This window comes from Candoia aspera, chromosome 3 (genome assembly GCF_035149785.1).
Source record: "Candoia aspera isolate rCanAsp1 chromosome 3, rCanAsp1.hap2, whole genome shotgun sequence".
NCBI lineage: Eukaryota > Metazoa > Chordata > Lepidosauria > Squamata > Boidae > Candoia > Candoia aspera.
This window is the reverse complement of record NC_086155.1, coordinates 105,110,519-105,138,252: the sequence shown is the minus strand read 5'-3', so window position 1 is coordinate 105,138,252 and position 27,734 is coordinate 105,110,519. Positions and strand designations below refer to the sequence as shown.

General features: G+C 39.0%; 1 protein-coding gene across 1 annotated transcript in view; it reads left to right on the top strand.

Moving 5' to 3' along the window:
- RASAL2 (RAS protein activator like 2) overlaps nucleotides 1–27,734 on the top strand; it is a 209,094-nt gene that overhangs the window by 115,153 nt on the left and 66,207 nt on the right. The window contains exon 4 of the mRNA XM_063298479.1: nucleotides 25,936–26,027. Within this exon, the coding sequence (XP_063154549.1) occupies nucleotides 25,936–26,027 (92 nt within the window). The remainder of the gene's footprint in view (nucleotides 1–25,935; nucleotides 26,028–27,734) is intronic.

The window sequence follows — 27,734 nt, the reverse complement described above, 5'->3', positions numbered from 1 at the left end:
GACACTGTGTTTACCCACGTGAATGAGAGAGTGACTTGGAAAAGAATTAGGTCTATGGTTTTGCTAATTTTAGAATAAATATGCTGTAGAAGAAAAGCACTTTGGGGGGGGGCAATACCATAGGAAAAGTAAGACCAATATCATTAGCCTGCATCTCTGGGAAGCTACTGAGACCCGCTGCTGATGCTTTTTAACTTGGCACTCTGGGCAACACCTGGCTCTTGTCAGAATTCCTTTTGACATGGTATCACTCTGAATTTCTGTTAAATATTAAAATGAAGCCAGGCTCCAATGCTTGGCATTGTTTAGAGCACTGTTGCCACATGCCACAACTCCCAAGCCAGTCTGCCAGGGCCTATCAGCAAAAAGGGAGGTCCTCAGAAGGCACTTTGCCCTGATATCCAGCAAACCTTGCACTAGCCCTTTAGTGGACTATCTGCTATATTTTGAACTCAGGTAGAGTTCATTTTCAGAGAATCTGCTTTCTATAAAATATCAAGTTAGGTAAAATGGCTGATAATTTGGAATAGCAATGCTAGAACCTTTCAGATCCTCAGCATGCGAGGCAGGATCTCTCTCCTAGAACATGTAATATGAATACACCAAGTTTGATGATCTCAGTCTCTGAGATAGCAGGAGCAATTACTGGCATTTGTAGCTGGCCATTAGCTGTTGGAATGCTGTTTAAATGCCAGGCACAGCCAATTAAGCTTGGTGACTGATAGCAGAGCCTGGAGTGCTTGTGAGACCAAGGTATAGTGAATCTGTCAAGTACAGTCAGTAACAATGCCAAGTTTTTCCCTCCTAGCATTTTGAAAAGATGGAATGAATTTAGCTGCAGCATTTTCCTCCTCTTAAGAAACATGTGTATACAATGCCTGTGGCAGCAAATTCACTGGATGGCCTTAGACATAGCATTTCCAACATGGAGAAAGAGCAAAATAAGAATATGCTAAATGGACATTTTCCATAACATCAGATTCTCCCATTGTTGGGATAGTGGATATTTTATACTTATTTGATATAATAAATGAGAAAAATATGTACTGTAGAACATAAATGTAAGCGTAATAGAATAATGCAAGCCCAGTATATGTTTACTGTAAATTACTGACAAAACCAGTCAGTGGTTTTATTTATTTGCACTTGCAACTAAGAAGCCTCTGAAATTGACTAACTGAGCAAATGTGATGGTTTGAAATGTTCAGTAGCTTAAAAACTAAAAGTTTATAATCAAAACATTTCTGGTGATGGATGGAAAAATTCCTTTAGGAAATAAAAGTAAAGGGACAAGGAGTCCAGAAATAAGCAAAAGGCTAAAAAGCAACCTGTAAGAAAAGATGAGAGAAATAGTTTTAAAGGTTAAGGAGAAAGAATTGAGATAAAACCTAGTCAGAGACAGAATGTATTGGGGAAGCTGAAACTGTGGTCCACAAGTGCCATTTACAGGTTCGGTAGAAATCTTGCAAAACATTTAGCATGATCTGAACTTGGTTCTGTGTTATTTTTACTAATAATGGAAATTGAGCTTATTTTAACTTAATGGCCATAAAAAAGCTTTTTTAAAAATCACAGTTCCCTGACAAGTATGGTGTGCCTCTATTTTCTTTTGCGGTGTGTAAATTTAAGGAACCACAGGTGTTTACCCGCATAATATATCTGCAGTGTATTATTTTCTAAATTAAAAAGAGTTTTGCTCTATTTTAGCCAAAGAGCCTCTCTCAGAAGATTACAAAATGTAATCAGCTCCACCCAGGGCAATTATATTAAGGAGTATCACACTAGAGCTCTTAAACTGTTCATCAGTGCAAAGTCACTTGCTGGCCATTAATTGTTTGGCCAACAAATTAAGAAGTCCTGTCTTATATTATTTCCTTAATTTGTTACTGGTTTTGACATTGATGCTGGAGTTGAATTAAAATACGATTTTATTCTGTTATATAGTTAGCCTGGAAGCGCATATACATCATTTTAAAGAGGCAAAACTCCAAATATTAAAATGATTTTTATATGTGCTTTGACTTATAAAATCAAAAAGGTTACTAGTCTGTTGAGACCCCAGGTAATGTTAAGGTGGACCACAGAACAGCAACAACAAAAACTGGGTTCCACTGCTTTAGAGAATTCATATGGGTGGAGGACAAATTTTATGAAGAGAAAACTTAGGGAGCTTTTTAGTCCAAGGGATAAGAGAGAGCACATGCGCACCAAGGGGTAATAGAATAGTATTACAAAGGCTAGAGCCTAGAGGGATGAGCACATTGATGGATAGGAAGGCAGTTTGAGGTGGGGCAGGATTCTGACCGTGGTCAAATCTATTTGCATTCTAGCACTACAGTTTGACAAACCAAACTGGGCAGGGGGAGGGAAGAAGATAAGGCTTTTGATGGAATTTCCCAAGTTGCCCAATTATTTTGACACAAATATCTAGGCTTTTCTGTTGTCATTGATTCATAATATTATGGTTTATGCTGCTATTTTGATACAGTTGGGTATGTATTTGTTTTGAAAATAGAGTTGGCAATCAAGCAAAGAGCAGAAACATTTGTGATCCTAAATTATACTTGTCTCTGGCTATCTGCTTCTGTTTCCACTGTACCTCAGGAAAGATAAGACTCCAATCTGGAAGAGTATGAATGAATTTTTGATCACTTGAAGCTCCACCACAATTTCCATTTTGTGAAATGACTTTGCACTGATGAACAGTTTAAGAGCTGTAGTGTGATACTCCTTAATATAATTGCCCTGGGTGGAGCTGATTACATTTTGTAATCTTCCGAGAGAGGCTCTTTGGCTAAAATAGAGCAAAACTCTTTTTAATTTAGAAAATAATTCACTGCAGATATATTATGCGGGTAAACACCTGTGATTCCTTAAATTTACACACATACCCCAAAAGAAAATACAGGTACACCATACTTGTCAGGGAACTGTGATTTTTTAAAAAAAACTTCTTTATGGCGATTTGAACATTCAGTGGTTCAAATGAACAGATTCTACCTCTCTGAAAAGGCTCCCAGGCATCACAAGTTCTGAATTTTTAGTTTGGTTTGAGGTATGCTGGCTCAGCCTGACAGCCACTGATATCTTTTATGGGTTCCTCAACATGCCTTGAGGTTGTTATCAGTTCTTCTTGTCAAAATGACTGGGCTTACTGGGGCAGACTGGGTTGCTATCCTATCTGAATCTATCTTTCTCCATGCTCATCAAACATTGACACATTATTCTGTCTTCCTAAAACCATCTGTAAGTAGCAGTCTCATTGGCATTTTGTGCAGTTAGCACTTTCTATTTAAATGAAAGATGCTATGTTGGCCAGGGAGCTTTGTCATTTTACTATTTAGAGGAGATTTTTTATGTTTTGCGGGAGAACTAAAGGTAGTTCAGTATTAGTCCATGAATGTTCTTTTCTATGCTTCCCTACAACATTGTCCCAAATCAGCATGCTCACTTTGCAGTCTCTGGAATGAAAGCTGTGTAGCATTCCTCTCTCTCTCCCCCACACAACCCTTTTGCCTATCATCAGTAGATCTTTAGAAACCAATTCTCTGAAGTGGGTCGCTTTGGGAAGCTGCTCTGGTATTTCAAGAATTCTCTCATTCCTTGATGGTTAAACAAGCTTAACACCAACAAGTGAAGGGTGCAGCTTCTCAGGTTACTAGAAAGTTAGTTCTATTTTCTGACAACAGAGATGAGAATGTGGATGCTTTGGTGCTACTCCACCAACATTTTTTTTAAAAGGATTTCAAACACTGGAATGGAGCAGGGATATGTTTCGTTTGGCTGGAGTGAGGATACGTTTTGTTTCCTCTAAATAATGATGATAAACAAGCCCCCCCCCCCAAGCCAAATCACAGTACAGGTTCCCTCTGAATGCCAGATGTTTAATAATCACAGTAATAGAATACTGTCCCAGGAGAAAAGTCCCCCTTTTCCTTGTAAAGTCCTAAGGAGCTTAGGGTCTTCTTCTCTATGAACCTGCTCAGTACTGAGCTAATATTGTGTACTGTAGGCTGTTACTTTCCCCAGTGCTGAAAAGGCTTGGTGAGAATGTGAGACTAGATATTATTATGGTTGGTCGCACAGTCAGCTAGATGTTTAGACTGAATTTGGCATTTTTGTCCACCTATCGAGTCCTTCCCAAGGACCTGAGATGATGGTGATGGTGATGGTGATGATATTATGCAGCTTCCTGGATACTGACCTCTCTAAGAGAGAAGATGAGACTAATCCAATATTTTATGCTGATTGGCTTTTAAACACTTGCTTTTAAGGTACTGCCTTTAATTTTTGTGGTTTGGCAGTTGTTTTGTTTCACTATGTAAAGCACTTTAAGCACACTTTTTTCTCTGATTGTTTATTTGGTGCTATTTCCAATATACCTGGTTGTTGGTTACTAGGGAGAGTATGCTTTGGGCTGTTTGTTTCCTTCCTTGACTTGTGGTTATGACTTTTAGATGATACATTGATGAGGTTTACCTCTATGGGTTGATGGCTGATTTGTCATTAGCATTTGATTAGTAATTTTGATTTTCTTTTTTCAGCTTGTCTTTGTGAGATGGTATTGATGGTCATTATTAGTGTCTTTTTGTGTTCTTGGGGTCATGGTTTGTTCCAGTTGTTCTTTAAAACTTTCAACAGCATGCTGGTATTTGTATAGTCTGAGGTGAGCATCTATTATCATCAAATGTACCATTTTTCAGCTACTCTGTTATTTTCCATCTAGCTACATAGTTTTTTAGAAGTCCATCTAAGTTTTTCTCCATCCTTGAGCAAAACACAGAATTCTTGGGGTGCTAGTGTTTTGTATGCTACACTTAGATCATGAGAAAACCCCACTAATGATGAGAGAGTTTGGTTAAAGGAAGGAGGCAAGGCTCAGTGACTTATAGCAAGGGAAAAGGCAGTCAAGTTTTGTAATGCACCAAATGAATAGCAATATTTCCAAATGATTAAATTATAGTGGAAGGGAGAGAGAACTTTTCCCACTGTTGAAAGAGGAGGCAATTGATTGTCATTATAGCTTCTGCTAGCTAAATCCAATTTCCAAATCAAGCCAATTCAAAGTTCACCCAACAATACTTTGCTTTAAAAACTGGCCTATTTCCATTGTGCACCAACCTCTAGAAAGAGAAAAGTAGCCATACGTTTGTGAATACAGACTTTATACCAAACTCCTGATAAGTTATCCCTATTCATTTATAGAATCATAGAATTGAAAGGGCCATGTAGGTCATCAAATCCTATCCTCTAATAACTGTAGGAATACATGTTAAAATATCAGAAAGATAGTATATAGTATAAAGATACTATAGTATGAAAGGGACCCCTTCACTCCTCTGGGTAATAACGTCTACTCCCAAACTGCTCCTACTGTCAAAAACTTTTTTTACTCTCTGCCTCCCTGTAACTTAAAATAATTTGTTTATTTGTTTGTTTGTTTGTTTGATAAATTTATATAGCCGCCCATCTCACATAGATGAGATTCCGTGTCCTACACTGCATAATGAGAGGTCTGGTATCCTGAACTTTTGAAAGGGTGGCAGATAAAGCATCCCAGTTGTCTTTATTTCCCTGGTTAGTTTTACAGGAGCACAAACTCAGCATCTGAAGACTTTCCTGAAGCTTTCTAGTGGATTTCCCTTGTGAGCAATAGAAGCTCAATCCATCAAAGCTGCTGTTCCTATTTCTAGGAGGGGAGGGGAACTCTGAAGACTCTTGGGGGGAAAAAAATCAGCAAGGGGAGGGGATCTTATCACAACTCTACAATGACAGCTCAAGAAAAAGAAATAAACCCAGGGTCAGGGCACTGGAAGGGGAAAGCTCTTGTGGGGAGGGGGGGAGGGATAATGTTATCCAGCCATTCAAATGGCAGAAAATAGGAAATGTTCAGACTTTGAAAAGGTTCAGACCCTGTAGGAGTAGCAGCATAACTCCCACATCTTCAGTTCATGGTTAATTGTAGCAGCAAGCCATAAAGTTATTCTTATCTCTGACACAGAAGGGAGTTTTGACTGTTGTCTTCAGCAGCTCTGGATGGACAGGTGGGAACTAAAATCAAGCAGTAGCATTCTTAAAATTTTTCAGATTTGATGAATGGCTGTCTGCAGTGGTATTATCACGTCTTCACATCAGTGCATTAAAGCAAAAGATTGGAATGAGTGCTATTTGTTCGTAAATCAATGCCTGTAATTTGTTTTTATTCTCAGACTGCCTGAGAATTCAACCTAAGATCAGGCAGAGGAGGTTGGTTTTGTTGGAATTTCTGCTGCTTTGGGGGGAAAAAATGGGGGGGGGGGGACTAAAGGCAACAAACAAGTGCAGATAGGAGAATAACTTTATCATTGCTTCAGTTTCATGAAAAACTTTTTGATATTAAGTCTGCATTTCTCTTTGAACATCTGCTGTTTTTTGCAGGGTGGTGCTGGTATGCCTACTCCATTTAGATTTAAGGAGGTGCACTGATACCTTAGAAATGGACTGCCTGAACTGAATTATCAAGTAGTCATTCAAAGTGAGTCACTTGTTCATTCACTGACCTCATGTTTTGGCTGCCCGGAGCCGCCTCCTGCTTGTACACGTGCACACCCCTTTGGGGAGAGGAAAAGAAAACTCCGTCCCTATTAGTTTGATTCTGTACACACAGACAGACTCATGGGGATTCCAGCACACTCTTAGGCGGTGGGGAAGAATGCGAGCCAGAGAAAGGACAGCTATTGTTTAACTGCTCTAAGAAGCCAAGAAAAAGAATACGGAGGTCTGGCCTCTGTTTTGGCGCTGGCCTTTCTGCACTGCAAAGCAGAGGACGGCAAGGAGAGTGGCTGCTGAAAGTGGTGTTGGGGGATTGGGGCTGGCGTGCTGGCAGGAGCATGACTGAGGCTCTGGCAAGTTCGCGGGATGGAGGATTCAGGTAAAGTCCCTCTCAGCCACTTTTGCCGCCCCAGGAAAATTGGGACCCACAAAGAGCGGGACAGTAGTTTTGACAAAGTGGCTAAGAAGTTGGTGAGTGGTGTTTTGTTCCTTCTGGGGTGGGGGCTGCTGGGGGAGGGCTAAGTGCTCAACTCTAGTAGCTGACTTGTAAAGCACAGTATATTTTTCTTCAGAGAATTTTTCTTATCTTATGGTGATGGGTCAGAGGAGTGTTTGAACTGCCTTGGTGCTTCTCTTGTCAATATTGTGGCTCCTCTTTTGCTTTTTTTCAGGGGAAAGAGAAAGCAAGGAAAGCTTCCCCTTTGGGGGATCAAATTATCTTGAAGCAAGTGTACCAACATGATGTTTCACAAATACGAAAAATTCTGAAAATTAGAATTATTGAAAGTCTTGTACTTCCTCAGTGGCTTAGATTGTGAACTAGAGCAAACCATCTTATTTTTTATAGGGATGCATTCATTGCCTGACATTAACTCTCCAATACTGAGTGAGGTTGATTTGAATTCTGACATAGTGCAATCCTGTGCAGGTCTGTTCACAGGTGAATTTTGTTTAGTTGTAACTGACTCCTGGGAAAATATATAGGATTGCAGCCTTAAGACATTCTCTTCATTTATTCTGTCTGTAACTTGACTAAGCAAGCTGTAAACAGATACAGTGGAGGACTGAAAGAGAACAACTATTTTCTTCTTCGTGTATGTCATTACCTGGGAGTTTCCTAAAACAAATTGGCACAAGTAATTGTATTTAATTAGTCCAGGACATTTAAGACACATTTAAAACCCCAACCCCTATAGTGGCTTGGATTTAAAATTCTCTCCTTTAACAAGTCGTCTCCCACCCCACCCCCACAAAACTGGCATGATTAACTTGTGATCAACATCATATTGTAACAGACAAAACTTCCTGTTCTACTGTGGAACTGGAAAAAAAGAGTCCTGAAGCTGGATATAAAAACAAAGAACTTAAATTTATTGCTTTACAATAGTTGCTAAGTCAGTTCTGTACCTCACAGTGCTTCTGACAGATATTTTTGAAGATATTATCCTGCCTGTGTGAGAAATAAGAGGAAATAGTAGAATGGTTGCTCGGGTTGTTATCCTTGTTTTATATTTCCTGAAACAAGTTTGTATCTTTCCATGGAGTGAAAAGTATACTTTTTGAAATGCAAGACCCCTTCTAATAGCAGATACATAAAGACTGTGAACAGGAGAAAGACACTGTGCAAAACAGGTTTCCCTGCAATCATGTCCTTCCTGTTCTGGACAGTCATGAAAAATATGACATCTGAGTAAGCTCTTAATAGGGCCTTTTACCCCTCTTTTAATGAAGCCCTTTTCCAGTCATGAGGTTGGTGTTATGATTATTCATAAAGTAATTTCCTGTCTGTCCCCTATTCAAGAATAATTCTCAGTGTTGTCTTCAACATTCTCCCAACCTGCTGCTGTGTTTCGTTCTTCTGTACCACTGGTCTCCACCATCCAGTCTCCTGTCTTATGTTTTTTCTTTGCTGCCTCTTTGCTTGGACGTTTTCCACAATTCTGTTTCCCTTTCTCCCTTCAAATTCCTCCTTAAACCCCATATTTTCTCTGCAGTGATTTGCTAAACCCCAGGCATTATTGAAATGAAACTGAATGCCTATTCTGCCTTGTTTAGCCTCTTTTGTCTTCTTTCCTCTGGAGCCTTTTCCATGGCAAATGTCAGATTGTATGCTCTTCAAGCCAAAATGTATCAGGAACAAATGACATTTTTAAAATTTGTTCCTAAGCTCCATGTACAACAAGATGAATACAATGGCTCCCATCCCTCTATCAGAAATATGTTCCTGCCAAGCAGGCCTCTAGCATGTAGATATTAAAAGCAGTTAATATATAGTTGCATGGCTACATGGCGTTGCTGAGACAATTAGTGACGTCCTCAAAGTAACCATTCATTTTTCTTTTATTAGACTTTCTAACCACAAATAGATAGTTGGGAAAGAGGAGGGACCATTATTTCTGTCTGTCATGAGCCAGGATTTCTCCAAGTTGGTGAGCTCCTCTGCATCTTTGAGGGGGGGAAAAAGAGTGAACACTGCTCAACTTTCTCAGAGTTTTGTAGAAATCAAAGACAAAACAAGAAGCCATATCAGTACTGTAGTATTGTACTTGGAGGGCAGGGGAGGGGAAATTAGGGAATGTTCACCAGCACACTGGTGCGTTATGGTAGGATGGAGCAGCTTCTTGTGCAAGGATGTGCTATGGACTGAAAAGAGGCAGTATAATGTAAATCTTCACTGTGGAGCTCATAGTGTTAATAGTCCCACAGACATTTCCCTCAAACCCTCCATTCCCACCTGACATTTTTATTTTCTGATGAGATGAGCCATGCCATTGTAGTAGCCATTTTGTGAATGAGAAAGCTCCTCCCTGTAGCAGCCATCATGCTTAGAATATGTTCTTAAGATCCTAAATGTGCCCACTGAGGCACAGTGAGGTTGGGACTCAGCCTCCTGAATTGGTCAGAAGTTGTGGGAATCTACCTTTTGAATCGGTCAGAAATTGTGGGAATCAGGAACAAATTATCACAACTGAGCATACAGTCCAAAGATAGATAGAAGGGAGGGATAATAAACAGCAGAATAATACCTAGATACTTTTTGTTATATGATATTTAGAATAAGGACAGGCAGTGAGGCATTATCTCAAGATCCATACATTTGCTCTGAAAAGTAGGCTAGTAGTATTCTGATATGAAGACAATAATGGCTTCCCTGAGGCTGACTACTGTGTTTGTGATTCAAATGAAATTTGATTACACTTGCATACAGTGGCATCCCTAGGAGGTGGAGGGAGAGGGGTCAGAAAAGATAAGATGATGGAAATGAGATTGTGATGCAAGGCCCACCGCTGTTTTCCATGTGTTCAGGTTGTGCCCATGTGTACAAAAAGGCAGGGGCCTGCACTATGGTACAGCTGCCACCATCTTGCTTTTTTTGACACTCCAGGTAAATGCTGCTGGTTGGACATAACATTTTGTTTGTGTTATATTTGTAATAAATTAGAACATTTTAATTTTTATCCCTTGATAGTGTTTTTCTTTCACTAGTCAGTTTGCAAAGCATGAAGCACAAAAATTGTTATGGCAACTGAAACACTAGTGATGTATTATTCGTAACGTTTTTTGAATCACATTCCCTTCATCAGTGGCATTCAGTGAAATTAACTATTACCCATAAAAATGTATGTGATAACATAGTAAATGTTGCCTGCATTTGTATATAGAAGCACAATATTTATATTACAAAAAGCTGTCTGCCAGGTACCATAAATGGTGTCTTCTACGTTGAAGATGTAGTTCATAGTTTTAACAATACTGGTCCTTCCTTAGGCTTCATTTTATTAGTCTTTTTTTCTCCCCTTCCTTCCTCAACAAAGTCATACTAAACAGATTGGCTAAAGTAATAGTGGTTTTTTTTTCATAATATACATATGTGCTTGAAATGAAGTGAAACTAACCAATTTGGTTAAGACATAGAGAAATCCACATAAGTCTGTTTTACAATCCCAAACTGGTGACAGACTCCTTGATATCTCAAATGCTGTGGTAAATCTCTGTTCTAGATGGAATAACTCAGCCAGTTCTGTTTTGTAGGTAATTTAATCTCCCCACTGGATTCTTTCAATTTCTTGCCAGTCAGAAAGCTATTTGATGCCACAATAATCTAAATTGTATGACATGCCTATAATTTCTCTGAAATTCCAGAAAGTGTGTATAGCAGGAATGATAATACCCTTGGCTCTCCAAATGGCTGGAGGTTACAGGTTTCTGCCTCTCCACCCAATTAATTAAAATTGTACAGGAATGTTCCAGACTCCAGTTAGTCATGTGCAGTAGTGCTGGTGCCTTTGATGGCTGAAGATATTTAATGTCACCTATCCCACCTTTAGTCCATCCATCATTCATTATTGTAAGAATGATTAGTAGATAAGTATGATAAGTAGAAGTCAGTAAATACATTGATTAAAAAAAAAAGAGTTACAGAAAGTTTTCTACCTCCATCAAGCTCCATATTACCATGAAGTATCAGTCAGGATTATTTAATGTACTGCACTGAGCAAAACATGATGTGCTGCCAAGTAGACAACCAACAGGAAGTTGCAGCCAGTCCATCAGTTTGTGATTCGAATCAGCCAATTAGCGTTCTGGGATCAACCATTCAGGAAAATATTGCTCCCTCATATCTTTATCAGTGTTCCTTTCTACTGTTTTGAATTCCCCAGTCACTATATTGTTCCCATGCATACATCAAAAAATGGCTGTCAGCAGAAAATACCCATGAGCCTATGGCAGTATTGACTGGTCAAAGGACGATGCAGAATTCCCCATGAGAAACCAGAGAATTGAAACAAATATAGCAATTCCAAAGGAAGGTAACAATACTTTTAAACACAGATAGACCACTGTATTGGAATTTGGGAGAAAGTGTTTTCATCCTCTCAAGCACCTGCTTATTGGTTAGAGTATTATTATTACCAAATGAAGCATTCACTCAGTATATATTGCATGCAAATGTTTGTTGGATAGCTGCCTCTGTTTCAGGATGAAGCATGTACTGGAACAAACTTAGGAAAAGTTGAAGTAGCTAACTTGTGTTGACATGCTGTGGGTTAATGTGGGAATTATACCATTGGATATTTCACCAAAGCAGTAAGATTAGACATAATTACAATAAGTGCTGCCTTAGTCCTTATCCTTTGATGGTGCCTAAGATCTAATGGAGAGCCAGTTTGGTGTAGTGGTTAAGGCACCAGGCTAGAAACTGGGAGACCATGAGTTCTAGTCCTGCCTTGGGCACGAGGCCAGCTGGGTGACCTTGGGCATCACTCTCTCTCGGCCCTAGGAAGCGGGCAATGGCAAACCACTTCTGAAATCTTGCCAAGAAAACTGCAGGGACTGTTCCAGGCAGTTGCCAGGAGTCAAGACTGACTTGAAGGTACCCCCCCCCCCACAAAAGCCAATGAGGTTTTGTGATCTATGACATTTGGGAAGAGCAAGATTTGCTTTTAACTTCCTTGCTGAGGGGCTACTTCGCATCTGCCAAACTGATGAAGCTAGAGCAGTCATAACACTGCATAAGAGGAAATTTGTACTCCATGGTTCCAGCCCCTTTCTGATTTGCTTTCCATCTGAAAGGAGAAGGGTGAAGCAGATTCATGACTGACATAACATATTCCACCCTTAACAGTAATAACCACCCTTAACAGTAATAACATCTAGCTCATTTGGTGTATTTCATTTAGTACAACTTGTCAGGTTTGCAGGGGTAAGAAAAGAGAACGCATGCGTTGAAGAGGAACACATTCATTTATGGAAATGTACCAAGGAGCTGTTGGGTTGTTAGGTGAAGTGAAAACAACTGGAAGCAGTCCAGAGTCACACAACATCAGTGAGGTTTTGGAGAACATGGAATGTAGTGTTTCGTTAAGCTGATCAATCACTTCAATACTATATTACATTTTCAGGCGTTTCTTAGTTTCCATGGCTATTCTGTATCCCTCCTTTAACTAAAGTGCCCAGGGGGGGTATATAGCTTGGTGTTCATGGTATAGTTTTATTTCTATATGTTGCAGAGTAACTGTTACCCTACAGACTTCTTAAAATCCTGTGTTGTTTTATGCGTAAGCATTCTACGCTTTGGCTGCCCAACCTGATAACTTGGAAGGAGAAAAACTATGCTAAATGATCACCTTCCTTCAGCACTCAGTTAGCTTTAGACATTTTCATACAGATTGCCTTAGTGATGTTCCAATATTGAGTGTTCATATTATCATGAAAAAAATACTGACCACTGCAGAGCTGGTCAGTGAAGACCTCTTGGACTGGTTTGAGTCAGCTCCATGTCTCCACCTTTTGTGGCTTCTTAATGCTTAGAAAGATAATGCACTTTACTTTTTAATAGTACCACTCCTGCTTTTTGTGCACACAAAGCGTCTCTTTCCATGGCTGTCAAAGCTCTAGTGTTTGCATGCATTATGAATGATCATACTACCAGACTGCATTATAAAATGCTTATACCCAAACTTCTGTGAAGCTTCATTTATCAGAAATTCAGCTTCTCAATCCACAGGAAAACAAAAGCTGCTTAGACTCTTCCTAAATGTCAGAGATGTGACATTTCTAAAAACAATCGATGGTTATGCTGTGCATATTGATATTTAGACATTTTAAACATGTTTATATCTATTAATATATGTACTGATACTTTAGGATTTGAAGTTTGAGTATTTCAGAGACATGTCCTAGATTTTTCTAGGAATTTGGTTTCACATAAAGTTTTAACAAATCAGTGATTTTGAAATGTACCTGAAGTTTCATTCCATCATCTGTTATATTTTCCATGAGACATACGAACAATCAAGAGTGCCTTTGTAAAAAAAAATCTGGATTACAAGGCTGCATTGGCTACCTTGCTGTATGGTTCAGGAAAAGTCATTCTCATTTCAAGTTCTAAATTGTAGAAAAATCTGTGATGAAATCAAAAAGAACCAACCACTATAAACTTAGACTAAAGAGAATGTGCTTTAGAGAGTGATCACTTGGTAGGATTTAAACAGGGAAAATCAACTTTTTGTGTTCATTTTTCCCCTTGATAACGGCTCATTCTTAATCCAGTCAGATTTGGTTGATCACCAAGTTACCAAATTTTTGCTGCTCAATTGATTACCTAGTTCCTCGCCGCCAGTACTGTATAGTGAATGTAGTATTTCTCTGTTGAGGAGGGAGATGCTTATGAATATAGTCCAGGCTTAGGGAAACACATGGGCCAGGGTATTTTCCTGGTGTCCCCTCCACTTAAGGACCTCATCATTGAAGAAAGGAGGCACTTATTCTTTGGTTCTACAATTGATCCAGTTTCCCACATTCTATCCCTGCCCCTTCTCATTAATTGGTGAGTTTGAGAGCGCTGGCCAGAGTGTTATTAAAAATATTTTCCTCTATATTCTGATGTTATATGCTGCAGAATAGTGAAATAATTGGAATTTTTCCCCTGCTGAGAATTGATGGCATCTCTCCCTGCCCATATGTTTTCCTAGCTTGAATGTACTTTTTTTATTGTTCTGCTGAGCCTCATTTATGTTGTTAATTAATTCCCTGCCAAAAGGTTATTTGTAATGGTGATTAGTAGCATGCAGTAAAAAGTGGAGGTTTGTTTTATGCAGATTTGTTTTAAAATAATAAGAATGACTCCTGTTCCTTTAAAGAGAGTGATTTTTCTCAGAACATCAGCACAGGTCTCAGAGGGAGAAAGACGCTTCTGATTTGTGAGGCCCAGACGTCTCCCATTTGTCAAGACTCATCCTTGCTTTCATTTGTACAAACCTGCAAAGTGACCCTTTAGGTCGTATAAAACATATTCCCCACCCCCACCCCCACCCCCAGTTTTGTGTTGCAAAAAGATACAGGATACACCCAATGCACAGCTACAGAACAGGCGCAGGCAGCCTTCTCATGCTCTCTTCTTTGTGAGCTAATTGGACCTTGTTTCTGTAGCGGTGACTCCTTTGATTCTCCTAACAGGACTTATTCTTCCTGACCCTTTTCTTTGTCCTTCCCAAAGGATGGGGGGGAGCCCTATTAACCAAGAAGGCCAAAGTCGAACCAGGGTTGTGTCGGCTGCTTCTCATTCTGATGAAGAGGAGCTGTTCTAATATCCTTAATGCTGTTGTTGGCAGTCAGAAACAGATTCCATTATTGTCGATCAATGCAGCTGCCATGCCGGAGGGAGGGAAGGAGGGAGGGACTCTTCCTATTCACAGATTGATCAACCTGCCATTGCATGAGCAAATGTGTTGTAAGAGAGTCGGATGCTATTGTAATTGTAGCTGGAGCAGAAAAGGTCTGGTGGCGATGCAAGCCTCGCTGTTGTTGGCAGGATTCTAAATGATCTGTAAGCTTTCTTCAGAAAACTGAAAAACAAAGCTACTAGAATTTTAGATTATTTTTCCCCTAAAAGGGGGACAGTCACATGTTACACTTTATTAACCTGCATGGCTTTGCTAATCTTTGCTGTTGTGGGATCATCTTCCTTTGTCTTGCCATGCCTTTACATTTTTAAATGCTGTTTTGTCATTTTTAAACTGGAGGCCACCAGCCTGTCATCTTATTTTTACTCTTCCTGCTTGAGCTGAGAAACTGACATCAAATCTTCTCTGCTGCCTCTGTCTTTTAATCAGATAGGTCCGTCAGCTAGGGAGACAGAGGCCAGGCCACGTTACACTTTCTTTTCTCCATTTCATTTGATTTGGTTCAGCCAAAAACCTAAGTACTGGCCTCCCAGGACCCTCCGCGTTTCCCCCCTTTCCCTTCCCAGATTTATTCTGCCATTGTCTACTGTATGGAAAAGTTTTCTGGATGGAGAATGAGTCTTCTTTCTCCTGGAGATGCGGCCGAGTGGCTGGATAGCAGCACAGAAGATGAGCGAAGCCTCCTGTCATTTCTTGGTACGGTAGGCTTGGAATACTTATTTCAAACCTTGAAAAAAAATTGCAGAAATGTCATTAAAAGTGTTTTGTTTTTATGGATGAGAATAGTCTCAGGACTACATGCGTGGTTTTCTCTTTGGCTTAACATTAAATGTTCTCTATTAAATGTGTACTCATAACCTTAAGTGGCAGGTAGGCAGTGTAGCACAGTTGACCCAGCTATACCTCTGAACTTTATGCCATCCCTCCACTTAGTCTTGTGCTCCCCAATTCTGTTAGCCTGCAAGAATCTGACCACTTTCAATCCACTCATCTGAGGAAATTTATTTCTGGCTTGTGTCACATTTTCCTGAAACATTTATGTGTAAAGTAACATGTACTTAGGGGGTGCTATGTTAATTTGTAATGAATTATAATAATGTAAAAAATTTAAAGGCCTCATTGAAGACATTCTAGTTCACCAGTATTATCTACATCCAGGTAGTGCACTTAAGTTTTTTTTAAAAAATGGCCAGTACTAGTTTATGACCTTTTGGGTAAATTGGGTAAAAAGTTAAAACCAAGAACTAGTCACATTAAATTTTGTTTTAGGAAGTATAAGAAGTTCCATATTGGATCAGACTCTTGTGAAGCATACAATTGCAATATAAAAATGCGTACCAGAATTGTTGCTTATATAGTCTGCAGTCTCTCTTTTATGTAAGAAACTTGCAAATCTGCACACAACATTGTTGTGTTAAATATACTGCTAATGGAAATGTTTCATTTCTAATCTATTTTTTCATCTCTTGGAAAAGTTGCCATTATTTTCAAACTTCTTCCAGAAATGTTGACTCTCTTTACAAGAGAACACATTCCCAAGGACCATTCAGATCTCAGAATTATCCATCTGTACACTCAGTTCTAGAACATACTACCTGTTGTTAATGTTGTGTCAGGTCTACTCTAGTGAGATTGCAAGTGGCTGCTTTTCCCATCCTTCTCATCTAAAAATCTTAGATTAGAAATGCCAGGAATTAAATTTGAGTTTTGCATATAAAGCAAATTGTTTGAATTCAGAACTGAGATATATATTCTGCCTTCAGGCACAGATACGCAGATATCCTCACCTCCCCAAGATGTCATCACTGTTTTTGGTCAGGGAGGAAGCCTGCCTCTTCACTGCCTAGGCAACAATGGGATAGGTGCCCATTTTGCAACACAGTTCTGCAGGTCTCAGCACAATACATCAGGGGAGGGGAAGATTCACCTGAGAAACCCCCAGTCTCTTTATGTGCTGGAGAGTGGCAGTTCATTTGGGAAGGCGTGTTTACATTACTGCTCACATTAACATTGCTTATTTTGTTACGCTTGTTAAAATACTTAATTGACCATTTCGAGGCAGAGATGTTTATTGAATTTGAATGTCCGTTAAATCAAATTTCTGTTTGTTGCATCAGTTTATATCATTTGAGTCAATTTACTATAGTTTAGTAATTGTATAACTTATCTTTTACAACATTTATGTTTGTCTGTGATAGTGTTGTAATTATGCAAATTAAGTTAAATGATTGTATAATTATGTAAATCATGCAAATTGATGCAAATCACATGAACCAGTTGTCCAGGCTATTTTGGAAACTGAACACTTTGCCCATTGTTTGGAAATGAAGTCCGAACTAAAATTTAGTCTGTTGCATCCAAAGCCCACTGAATGGCTGTCCAGAGAATCAAGGCTTGTATCTTTATGTTGCCTTCTATCATTTGGATATATTTCATGGTAAACGTTATTTGAGAAATTAGCTTTTTTTTCTCTGTGCCAATTATATACATATTATATACATATATCTCTGGTTGAAGAGAAGTAAGTCAGATATCTGCAGGATGTCACCTGGAACAGATTTTAACATGGCTAGTGGGTATGTTTCCATTATAGTAATTTGATTTAAGATAGTTAAACTGGGTTGGAAAACTACATCTAAGGACAGAGCTATGCTACTGGGCAACCACCAAACCCAGCATTGCTTTGTTGAACAGTTTTTTGGCAAGTGTACAAAAGTGATTTGCTATTGGCTTCTTATGGGGAAAAATATCAATTTTCTAGTTGATTCCACAGTTCTGATATCTCCATTCCTCCAAGTACCAGAATCATACTGCTTAACTTCCAAGCTGCAAAAAAGGCCAGCCAAATGCTGAGAGTAACTTACTTATTTCTGAGACTTATATCCTGCCTTTCATTCAGGAGCTCCAAGTGGCATATATAATGCTTTCTTCTCCTGTTTTCCCCATAACAAGAACCCTGTTAGGTATGTTGGTTTAAGAGAGTGTGACTGGCCCTGAGTCATCTGGTGAGCTTCCATCTTTGAGGTTGGATTAGAACCTGGGCATTTCCATTCCTATTCCAACACTTAACCATTGCACCATATTTACTCTCAGTTGCAATCAAGAGTGCCACCTCATCACGAGGTCCTTTCCTGTCTCTATTACTCTAAGCTACATGATGCTGTTTAGAGCCTTGGTGATCATCGTGGTCCACAGTTTGTGTATGGTCTCTGCCAGCCAGCTGGCCGGAACCTGCTTGCCATTGTGATGTAGTGGTTCAGGTGTTGGCCTGGCAGCAGGGAGACTCAGGGTCAAGTCCATTGAAGCTGTCCTTGAGACCTTAGCCAGTCCTCCTCTCTCAGCCCAACTCACCTCACAGGATTGTTGTAATGAGAAAAATAAGAGCTAGAGCTCCTGAATGAAAGGCAGGATGTAAATCCATCAAACCCCTGTATTCAGCACGAGCTGGCAGAGTCTGCTCATCGCATCAGCCCAGTCTCCCGCAATTCACTGCCAATTAAGTGCTCTGATGTTATACATTGTGGCATCACACAACTATTTTTTTAACAAGAGAAATTTCTATGTGGAGCTTGCAGACTAGTGGCAATGAATAGGGCATTTTGCTTCTCCCAAATTGCTGTTTGTACTTTTTCCAGTTTACCCAAGTTGGGTGTTTTTAATGTTTATTTTTATTGCTGTTTATCATACTGAATTCCTGCTTGGTTTGGGAAAATGGACCAGTGGGTACAAATTTATTCATTGACATCTACCAATAGTAACACAAGCAGAAAATTCATAAAATTGACAGTAACAATAGGTCTTGAGTCCAGTTACCAACGGTTAGTTCACATTGTTGTGCTAAGTAGAACAGTGGTCTTTTGGGGCTGCGCCAGCAATGCTGCAAGAAAAATAGAAATGGGAAATATGACAGTGAGTATCTCAGCTGAAGCTCCATTTGTCCTCTGTTTTTTATGTGATGAAGTCCAAAGTAGTTATTACCCAGCGTGGGGTATAGAGAATGACTCAAATGGTAAATAAATAATTTTAGATTGCTAAGTACAAGATTGAATTAAAACGGGTCTTTAAGATGGAGGGGATGGGAAGGTATACTCCAGAACAAATGCAGGTATAATCATTATCTCATTTGCCAAGAACGTGGACTCCCCTGTGCCTAATAATGTGAAGGAAGGGAGGGAGGGTTGGTTTACTTGGGTTTTTCCCGCCTTTTCTGAATATTTTATTTCACAGTCCATGGTTGCAGAAAGCTTGAGAAATACTGCTTGAGACTATTATTTCCTTGACTATTGTTATACTCTAGATAATTAAAAAAAATACTTTTGAGTATCTCACTACCAAAAAAAAAAAAAGGCAACAATAATGTTCTACAGAAAACAATGAAGGGGAGTCCTAAAATAACGTTTCAAGTATAAAGTCTTTCCTGAGCTGTCATAGAATATGATTCTTGTAGAGTTATAAAGAAGGTAATCTATTTTTTAACATTGTGTATGTGAGCTTTAGGTCTACATTATTCTTCCCATTATTCAAAGCGTATTGCTTCATTTAAAGGTATCTTTATACCACCAAATAGCCAAGCAGGATATCAAAACAGCTGTAATATGTGACAGTTGAAGAAACAATACCCTGAATATAACAGTTGGATATCACATCCCTCATTTTAAAATACTTTAAAAGCAGCCAGAAGGGGATTCAATCAGGAGAAGTCCACAGCTCTGTCCTCCTGGTCAAACAGGAGGCTTAGGAGCAAGGTTCCTTAAGAAGAGAATGGCATCCAAGAAAAAAGGTTAAACACCAGGACTGTGCCAAACATTGAAAAGAGATGCTTTGCAGTGATCGGGTAGATGAGTAAAACCTTTCTCTTTGAGCAATTCCATTGGCTACCTCTAAATCTGTTATCAGCTATCTCGGCACGTGAGTGAATGCGCAACTATTTTGCTGGTGGTCCCAGCAGAAGTGTCATCTGCATGCAGAGAAATGCGCAAATAACTAAGGGCAGCTCTCAAAGAAATCAAGTGATCATTGCAAACCATGCAGCCACTTTAACCATTGGAAGAGTGAGGAGAGGTGCTTCATTTCTGCATCCACCCTTGCAAAGCACCTCTTCAGAATGCTTTGCACAGCCCTACTGAGTGCTTTCTTCACTACTGCAATCCCAGTTGAAGGTAGGCCTTACCCTCTCCCCCTTTCACTTGCTATTAAAGCTTTATAATAGATTGAAATATTTCTATAACAATCAATTTCTTACATTTTGTGCTGATAATATTGCTACAGTACTCCACATGTAGGTTTCCTCCACTGAACTGTAATTTAGTTTATGTCTATTGGCCTTTACTTTTCAGCAGACTCTGAAAATAGAGAGAAGATAAGGAACATGGTTTCTACTTACACTCATCAGAAATGCAAATGAACGAACTGTTACGCTGCTGTGTAGATCTTGGCTGAAAATAAACATCTGATTAACTTGTGACAACTTTTATTGATATTAGCAGCTGAATGGAAGTTGGCCTGATTTTTAGGCATGTAACAATCTAGGAAAAATTAAGAGGCTCCATACTTCAATCCACATGCTAGAACCTCTAGTCCCTCCTGCCTCTTTCTGTAGCTGACCCATTTTGTACTACTATTAGCACGTGAACTTCTGTTAGTATCTCCAGATTTGTTCACTTTAGTCAATTAACTGCATTAATTCTTGTTTTGATACTGAGCTTGGCAGGCCAATTTCTGTTTATCTCCCCATCCTTCCTATACTGCTGCTTTATCAGAATTATTTGTTCTACTGTGGCAATCCTCTGAACATTGTCTGGCCTATGTTTCCCTCTTTGTACAATAAGTCCACCTCCTCTTATAACAGAAATCGTGTGCTCTGTGGCTATGTTTTGTGCAGATTTCAATTCCTGAAATTCTCATGAGAATTGGGCCATGAGAACAGTATTCCAGTTCCTCTTGTACTCTAATTTCTTCTCTCTCTCTCTTATTCATGGGCTACATTGGATCAATTCTGTTTGGAAACACAAAGAGTCAGATGCATAAATAGATGGCTATCAGAACAGCTCTGGTTCCAAGTCAAAGAAAATGATTAATGATTCCTAAATCTGAGCGTCTATATACTGGAAATCCACCTGCGTATTGGCTAGATATAGAGGGTTGATAGCACATCATCTGGTGTTCCAAGGGCTACACTTTAATGCCCAAATATAATTCTCATATTTTATTATCACCCTGCTGATAACTCTTTAGACTATGCTTGTTAGTCTTGGATTGGAGGTGAAGCAGCCTCATTCTGCTTTGTTATTGAAGAGTTATTGAAATACAGCAGCGAGAATATTTTCCCATGGCACTTCAAACCTTTCTGAAACAAACTCCATAGGTAGCTGCATGCAAATTACTATCTCTCAGTCTCCCCCATCCCTATATGCAAAGTGGGATGTAATATTGATTGCCGAGGAGAGTTGTTACCAGAACTACTAGGGCAAGACACAAATTCTATAAATTCTCAACTAATACAATAGAAACATTGTTTTGCGACTGCCAGTCTTCATGTGTGTGCTAAAAGGGGAAGGTGTGTTTGCAACTTTGCTACAAAGAGCTTCTACTGTTTTGTGAATTATCAGTAGAAAGTAGACATTTTTCAGTTTATTACTCTTGCACAAAAACAAACCATTTGCAGATATTAAGGCTAGTTTCACATCTTTTCAGTCTGTGAGTGTGTGTATGTATATGCACATGAATTTGTGAACTTGTGCAGAGCATTCTGATTCATGTAGTAGCCATGGGGTGTGAACCAATTCAAGTTTTAAGCTCTTGCTGACTTGGAAAGACAAGAAAATCCATTTCTTCTGTTTTAGGGACTCACACCATTGTAGTTACTTCATATACTTAAAGGGAGAGGAAGATTGGTTTTAATAGCAGGTAAAAATAATACAAAAGCACAATGTAGCATCAATGGGAACAGGAGGGAGATAGTTTTGTTCAAATTGTGAGAGCATAGTTTTTCCAGCAGGAGGAAAAAAAATATTTTTAAGGACATAGAAACAGCATCTGCCGCTGTTTTAAACATGTTAATATGCAGTTACAAGAAGCTAGAACAGCCAGCTTCAGCTTGCTTGCTTGATGTACTCTGTGTGTGTGTGTGTGTGTGTGTATAACCATAACTATATATATAACCATAACCATAACCATATATATATATATATGGTCCCTGCATTCAGATCTTGAAGTATTATCGCATCTTTGTCTGGAAATATTTTATTACTCTGTATAGTTCATTTGTAGGCTTTCTGAAATCTGAACCTCACAACCCGCCTTCTGAGTTTTTCTCAAGGTCATATTTCTGATAGGTAGGAATACGTAACTGTTTATTTTCCTCTATCTTTCTCCTGGTAAAATTTGAACTACCATTTTTCAACTATTGATATTGTATGGTGTAGGATCTATCCTTACGTTTCTTCAGGTACAACTGCAAAGTTTAACAGAACAGAAATGCTGTGATGATGGCAGGCAGTTTTCCTGGATAAGCAAGATAGTAAGTATCAGATAAGTCTCTCTGTGATATGTGATTATGTCTGAATTGGAATAAAGATACATACTGTATTTTAGTACCATCCAAATATAGCATATAGCAACAGCTTTTGTCATTACTCTTTTGAGGGGAAGCGAATCTGGCTCTGGATAGGAAAACAGTCTACAACGAAAGAGTGCTAGCTATTGGGCGCCTGTTAATGGCCTGAAAGTAACGGGTGAGGAGGATGTTAATTTGGAAAGAGGGATTAAATAGCTGTGGTGGTCTCTTGTGTGCTTCCTCCTTGCTCTCTGCAAAGTGTAGTGGGAGAGGAGGGTAAAACCCAGCCATTGTCTTGAGTAGTCTGTGAGCATTATGACACATCCACTTGGTTGCTAGGGGATGAAAGGCAGCCTCATCCACTTGGCTTCAGGCAGCCCCATCCACTTGGCTTCCAGAAGGAGAAGAGTTGGGGCTTGTTTTTGGACAGCATCCCAGCATCATCCTCTTGAGGCTCTTAATATTTCACAAGATAACAGTTTTTGAATAGACAATAGGAAAGGAAAGGAACTGAATTTCTTTTGGTTTAGCTTATCAAATTTGAAATGGGTTGCATTTGCTCTAAAGGTACCTATTTGTTGTTGTTTATGTAAACTATGTATATATCATATATAATTTTAAAAAATCATTTTCTATAGGCAAATCAGGTTATATAATTGGTAGTTTGATAGGCTGGTTCATATTCTCAGGACAAAGGGCAAAATTCGAAATTTCTCTAATTGTAGAAAGATTTTTTAATTTTTTTCTTCAAATTTGTAAGTCTTTTGATAGTATACAGTAGGATAAATGCTATTTAACAGCTGGATTTACTTAAAATCAATGCATAATTTTGGATGGCACCTGTCTGTTCTGATCCTATTAGTCCAAGAATAAACTTCAGTCTTCATCAAATTGTCTGCAACACAATTTATATTAGAGCTACCCTTTTCAGAGATTGTGTTGGACATAAATAACTCTGTTCATCTTGGCTTTAAGGGAGTGTTTGTGAATTGCAGGTAATCTCTATGAAGAAGTTTTAAAATCTTTGTATACATTTAAAACCAATTTTCATTTACTTTGAGGCAGTTCTGGACACCCATTTGTCATTTGGTTAACTGGTCCTGATGTTATTGTTGCTTTTAAATAGGGTGTGTGTAAAACAGAAAATAGGTTTTGTTTTGAATCTGAACCAAATGAGTGCGTTTTGGGGGTTCTGCCCATCCATTTTTGATTGGCTGTGGTTTGGCAGAAATAAAACCTGGAACATTTTGTTGTTCCCAGTTTTGGCCAGAACCACATCTGGAGAGCTCCTAGAGTGATTTTACAGGTGAGTGTGTAAATTGGGTAGCTACTGCTCAGTGCCCCTCTGCCTACTCCTGCTTTGCCATGACTGTGCACCACCCTACCTTCTCAGTGCCTTCCCACCCTCCTCTTCCCTGCAATCCCACTGCAGCATACCCTACTAGCCCACCCACCCAAATCTTGCCAGGCCTTTCCCTGTTTCCTTCACCCACTTGTGCCACTGATGTCCCTGTGCAACATATCCCGCTAGGCTGCCCGCCCATAACCTTGCCAGCAGATTCTCTTCCCTCCCTGCCACCCCCTTCAACCATTGCCCTGGCTTGTAAGCCTGTTCCTTGCTGTGAAGTTCTCAGCAGTCAAAGAAGAAGATCTCAGCTGTGCCTGATGTTCCCAAGCTTATCTCAGTTTCTAGCCCCACTTCAAGAAGCAGCAAATTAGAAATTAAGCCCTTAATAACCATACAACACAAACTCAGAAGCCTTTTGTAATGACTGCCTATCCAAATCAACAATCAGACTCACATAAAATTCTATGGAAATCTAATTTAATGATGAATAGTATGCAGAATCACAGGCAAAGCTGAGAATACCAAGAGCACGGGATTTCTCCCAATTAAACCATGAGCAAACCCAGACCCCTCCCCCCCAGTGTCAGTACACTTCCATTCCACTGCAGGTGTTCCAAATGGTTGCTGGCAATCTTCGGGTAATGACCTTGGCCAGGCAAGTTAGTCCAAACATGAATTCCTTTGCACTCGCATCATCCAGCTTCCTGCCTGGTACAAACTAATAGCAGCAGCTCCCTCCTGTTCAACACGTGTCAGCACCACCATGGCATGGGAACTTGTTATGATGTTTCAGGAACATTGGAACAGGAACCCTGTCACCTTTGCTGAATCTCAGCAGTGATAGCATGATATTGTAGCTTTGCAGCTGGGCACTTTCCCCAACAGCTATCACCATGGTTGTGAGTTGCAGTCACCACAGTTGTGATGTTACACAAAAAGGGCAGAGCTCACAGTGCAACATGCTTTCATCATCCTGATGAAAACAGTGAGATCCTACAAGCACCATTTTTCCCATGAAGGGGGAAATGGCCCACCCCAGACCTCATGGAAGTCTACCCCTCCTATTTTTGTGATTCGTGTTAAGCATCAGCTGAAACAGAGAAACCATGTTCTATCTCAAACACATAGACATTAAGAATTAGAAGTTCCTTCAAAGTAGTGCAAAACTAGATAGTTCAGAGGAACCTTCAAAATCTTTGAACTGGAAGAAATTCTGACATTTATAAAGCACTTAGCTGAGAACAGATTTGAATTTTTAACCAAAGTTTAACCCCAATGTATCTGTTTCATTTTTTGAAATTTGGTAATCAAATTTGGTTATATTAAAAATTCCTGCCCCCTTGGTCTCAATGTGCAGCATGTTTTTAAATGCTATATTTTGGTGAAAATTTAAGCAATATCCACCAAACTTTTAAGGAATGCTGCCAGCCACTTCCTGCTTCAGGAGATTAACTTTTAGAAAGTGATAAACCAACACTGGAATGTTTGCAGTGGCCCATTCCAGTGGAAAATGGAAGACTTTGGGGAAATACAGACATGTTCTGGGAGCAAACTATGCCCTCTTGCATACACAGCTCAGGAAACAATAAAAGTTGAATTTCTAAACAAATTACACAGGATAAGTTAAAATGAACTAAAGTACAATATAAATGAAAAGAGTAAAAAGGGAATACATAACATACTTAAAACTAAATAAGTTATTGAACTAAGTGAATAATAGTATTTTATTCACTTCGTAATTCAATAACTTATTATAACTTATTTTATTATTTTTATGATTAGAATAATCAAATGCTGAGGTAATAAGTTCATAAACTATTAAATGAAGAACTAACAAGTGTAACTTCTCTTTTAACACTGTATAACAGTGTCTGTAATAAAGGTGAGTGAGTTTTGCATGCTCCTATATCCCCAGTATTTGAAATGTATCCTGACATCAGGAATGGTAGACTTTCTGCATGAAGAATAGCCAACAGAATAGAGGCCCTTGATATATAAATCTGTATTTGATTGATGTAATCAGTTTGGGTTACTCTTTTTTTTTTTAACAGGAGAGCAAAATGAATAAAATAAAATGGACTTCTGAGCAGTTTGTTCAAAATTTTTGGAACTGTTTCATCTCTGCTATAATTTTCCAGGATTTCTTTTCTTTTCGTTTTACTGTTACATTACATTGTTAACTCCATTATATGTATATAATTTTGTTACTTGATATAATAATATCATTACATTAAAAAAAATGTGTAGGGAATGAGAAGGAAGTTTGAGGAAAAGCTTATTTTTCTCCCCTATTTCTTTTTACCCTCTTCCCTCAGAGGTTCCACCAGAGAGATCTCCTAGAAGACGGAGCATCTCAGGAACGAGCAATCCCACAGATACATCAAATACATCTCCTTTCCGAGTACCAGTAAGTACACATTTCCTTTGAATGGGACCCTGTGACAAACTCTGCATGTGGCTGTGACATAGCGTTTCCCCGGGAGCATCTAGGTTTTTTTTTAATCAGTTAAGTGGCTGGGATTGTGACATCAGAGGCAAAGCATTGCGTCTGATTGGTCAAAGAGTCATCTATCTTCCCTGAGAGGCGGGCTTTCACTTACCTCTATTCACCTGTGAAACTATACTCAAAAGAATGCAAGAAGCCAGGCCTGCCAAACAGTCTCCAAGCAGGAGGCCCAGATGATCTCTCTTAAGCTATCATCACTGCAGCTATGCTTTGGTGGGTAGAGTGTGACTAGACTTAGTTGATTTTATAGCATATAATACCAGTAGCTGTGCTGAGGACAGAGCTGAACAGCAGCTGAACAGACAATGATGACTAGTAGCAGCCAGTTATAATTAGAGGAAGAAGGGAAACTCTTGAGAGAAGAGAATCTGCCACAGAGGCTTAAATTATCCTTTTACTAGTAACAGACTCCAGGTTACAACAACTGATTAGATGACTATAATCTTGTCAATTACAGAAACTGGATGTGTATTGTCAGGAATTTCAGATAGTAATGCAGCCAGATTTTATTTCTAGCTTTCTCAGAATATGATCCAAAGATACATCATATCAGTTCATATGATTGTCTGTGATTCTGTATTCTAAAAATATTCATACTTCATAATATTTCTGACACAGATGCATAAGGTTTTTTTTCCCTTTCCTATAGATGGGAATTTATCACCGTAGGTTTGTATGTTCAGTTTCCTTTAGTGAGGCTGATGTTTACTTGGAAATTATTTGTGTTTGTAATTTTAATCCAAACTTCTTGGAAATTCTTACCTCTCACTCTCTTCCTTTTTGGTGGAGCAAAGTTGGAAGTACCCCATACTTGAATTTCTGTGGTTTTTCTAGTGTTATCCTGAGAATGAGTCCCTTACAGTGTAAATTCAGTTAAAATTAAATGGCTTTTCCAACAGGGTACCACCTGGAACAAAAGTTTTTAAAAGAGAGCAGTGAACTACAATATTCTGGGGTGTTATTTTATGATCTCTGTCTTAGAAAGAGTTCTTGTTGTTCTCATATCTTTGCTTTTGTTTTAATTAATGATCATATTCCTGTTCTAGTTTCTCAATTAGTCCTTGTCCTAGCTTCCAATACTGATGATAGTTACTTTCTGTTTAAACTTCATTACAGCTGTATACATACTTTTAAAAATGACTTATAAGTCCTCATGGATTATTCTCTCCATGGATAATTCTAAGCAAGAATCCCAGTGTTTGTTTAACGTAAATTGATCAGCATGTAACAAACCTGAGGCATCATCTCACTCAACCTTTGGCAGTGCTAATCAGGAATTCTGGGAATTGTAGGAGGAAAACATCAGATTGGGAAAAAGCTGATCTAGGCAACTCACAGTTCAAAACTGGAACTTTATCTTTCTCTTATTTTAAATGTATTTAATGGATGAAAGCTTCTTTATTCCTATATTTTCAGGTTTGGCTAATCCATATTATATGAATAGTCAAAGCATATACTGAAGAAAAGGGGGAAAAGAGATGGTTATATATGGCTGATTGAATTGTATTACCTGGTATTGTTGACAGAGGACTAGGCCCACTCTTTGATCTGACCCACTGAGAGTTCATACTCAGAAAGTGACTGTGAGTGGGTTCACACAATATGTTA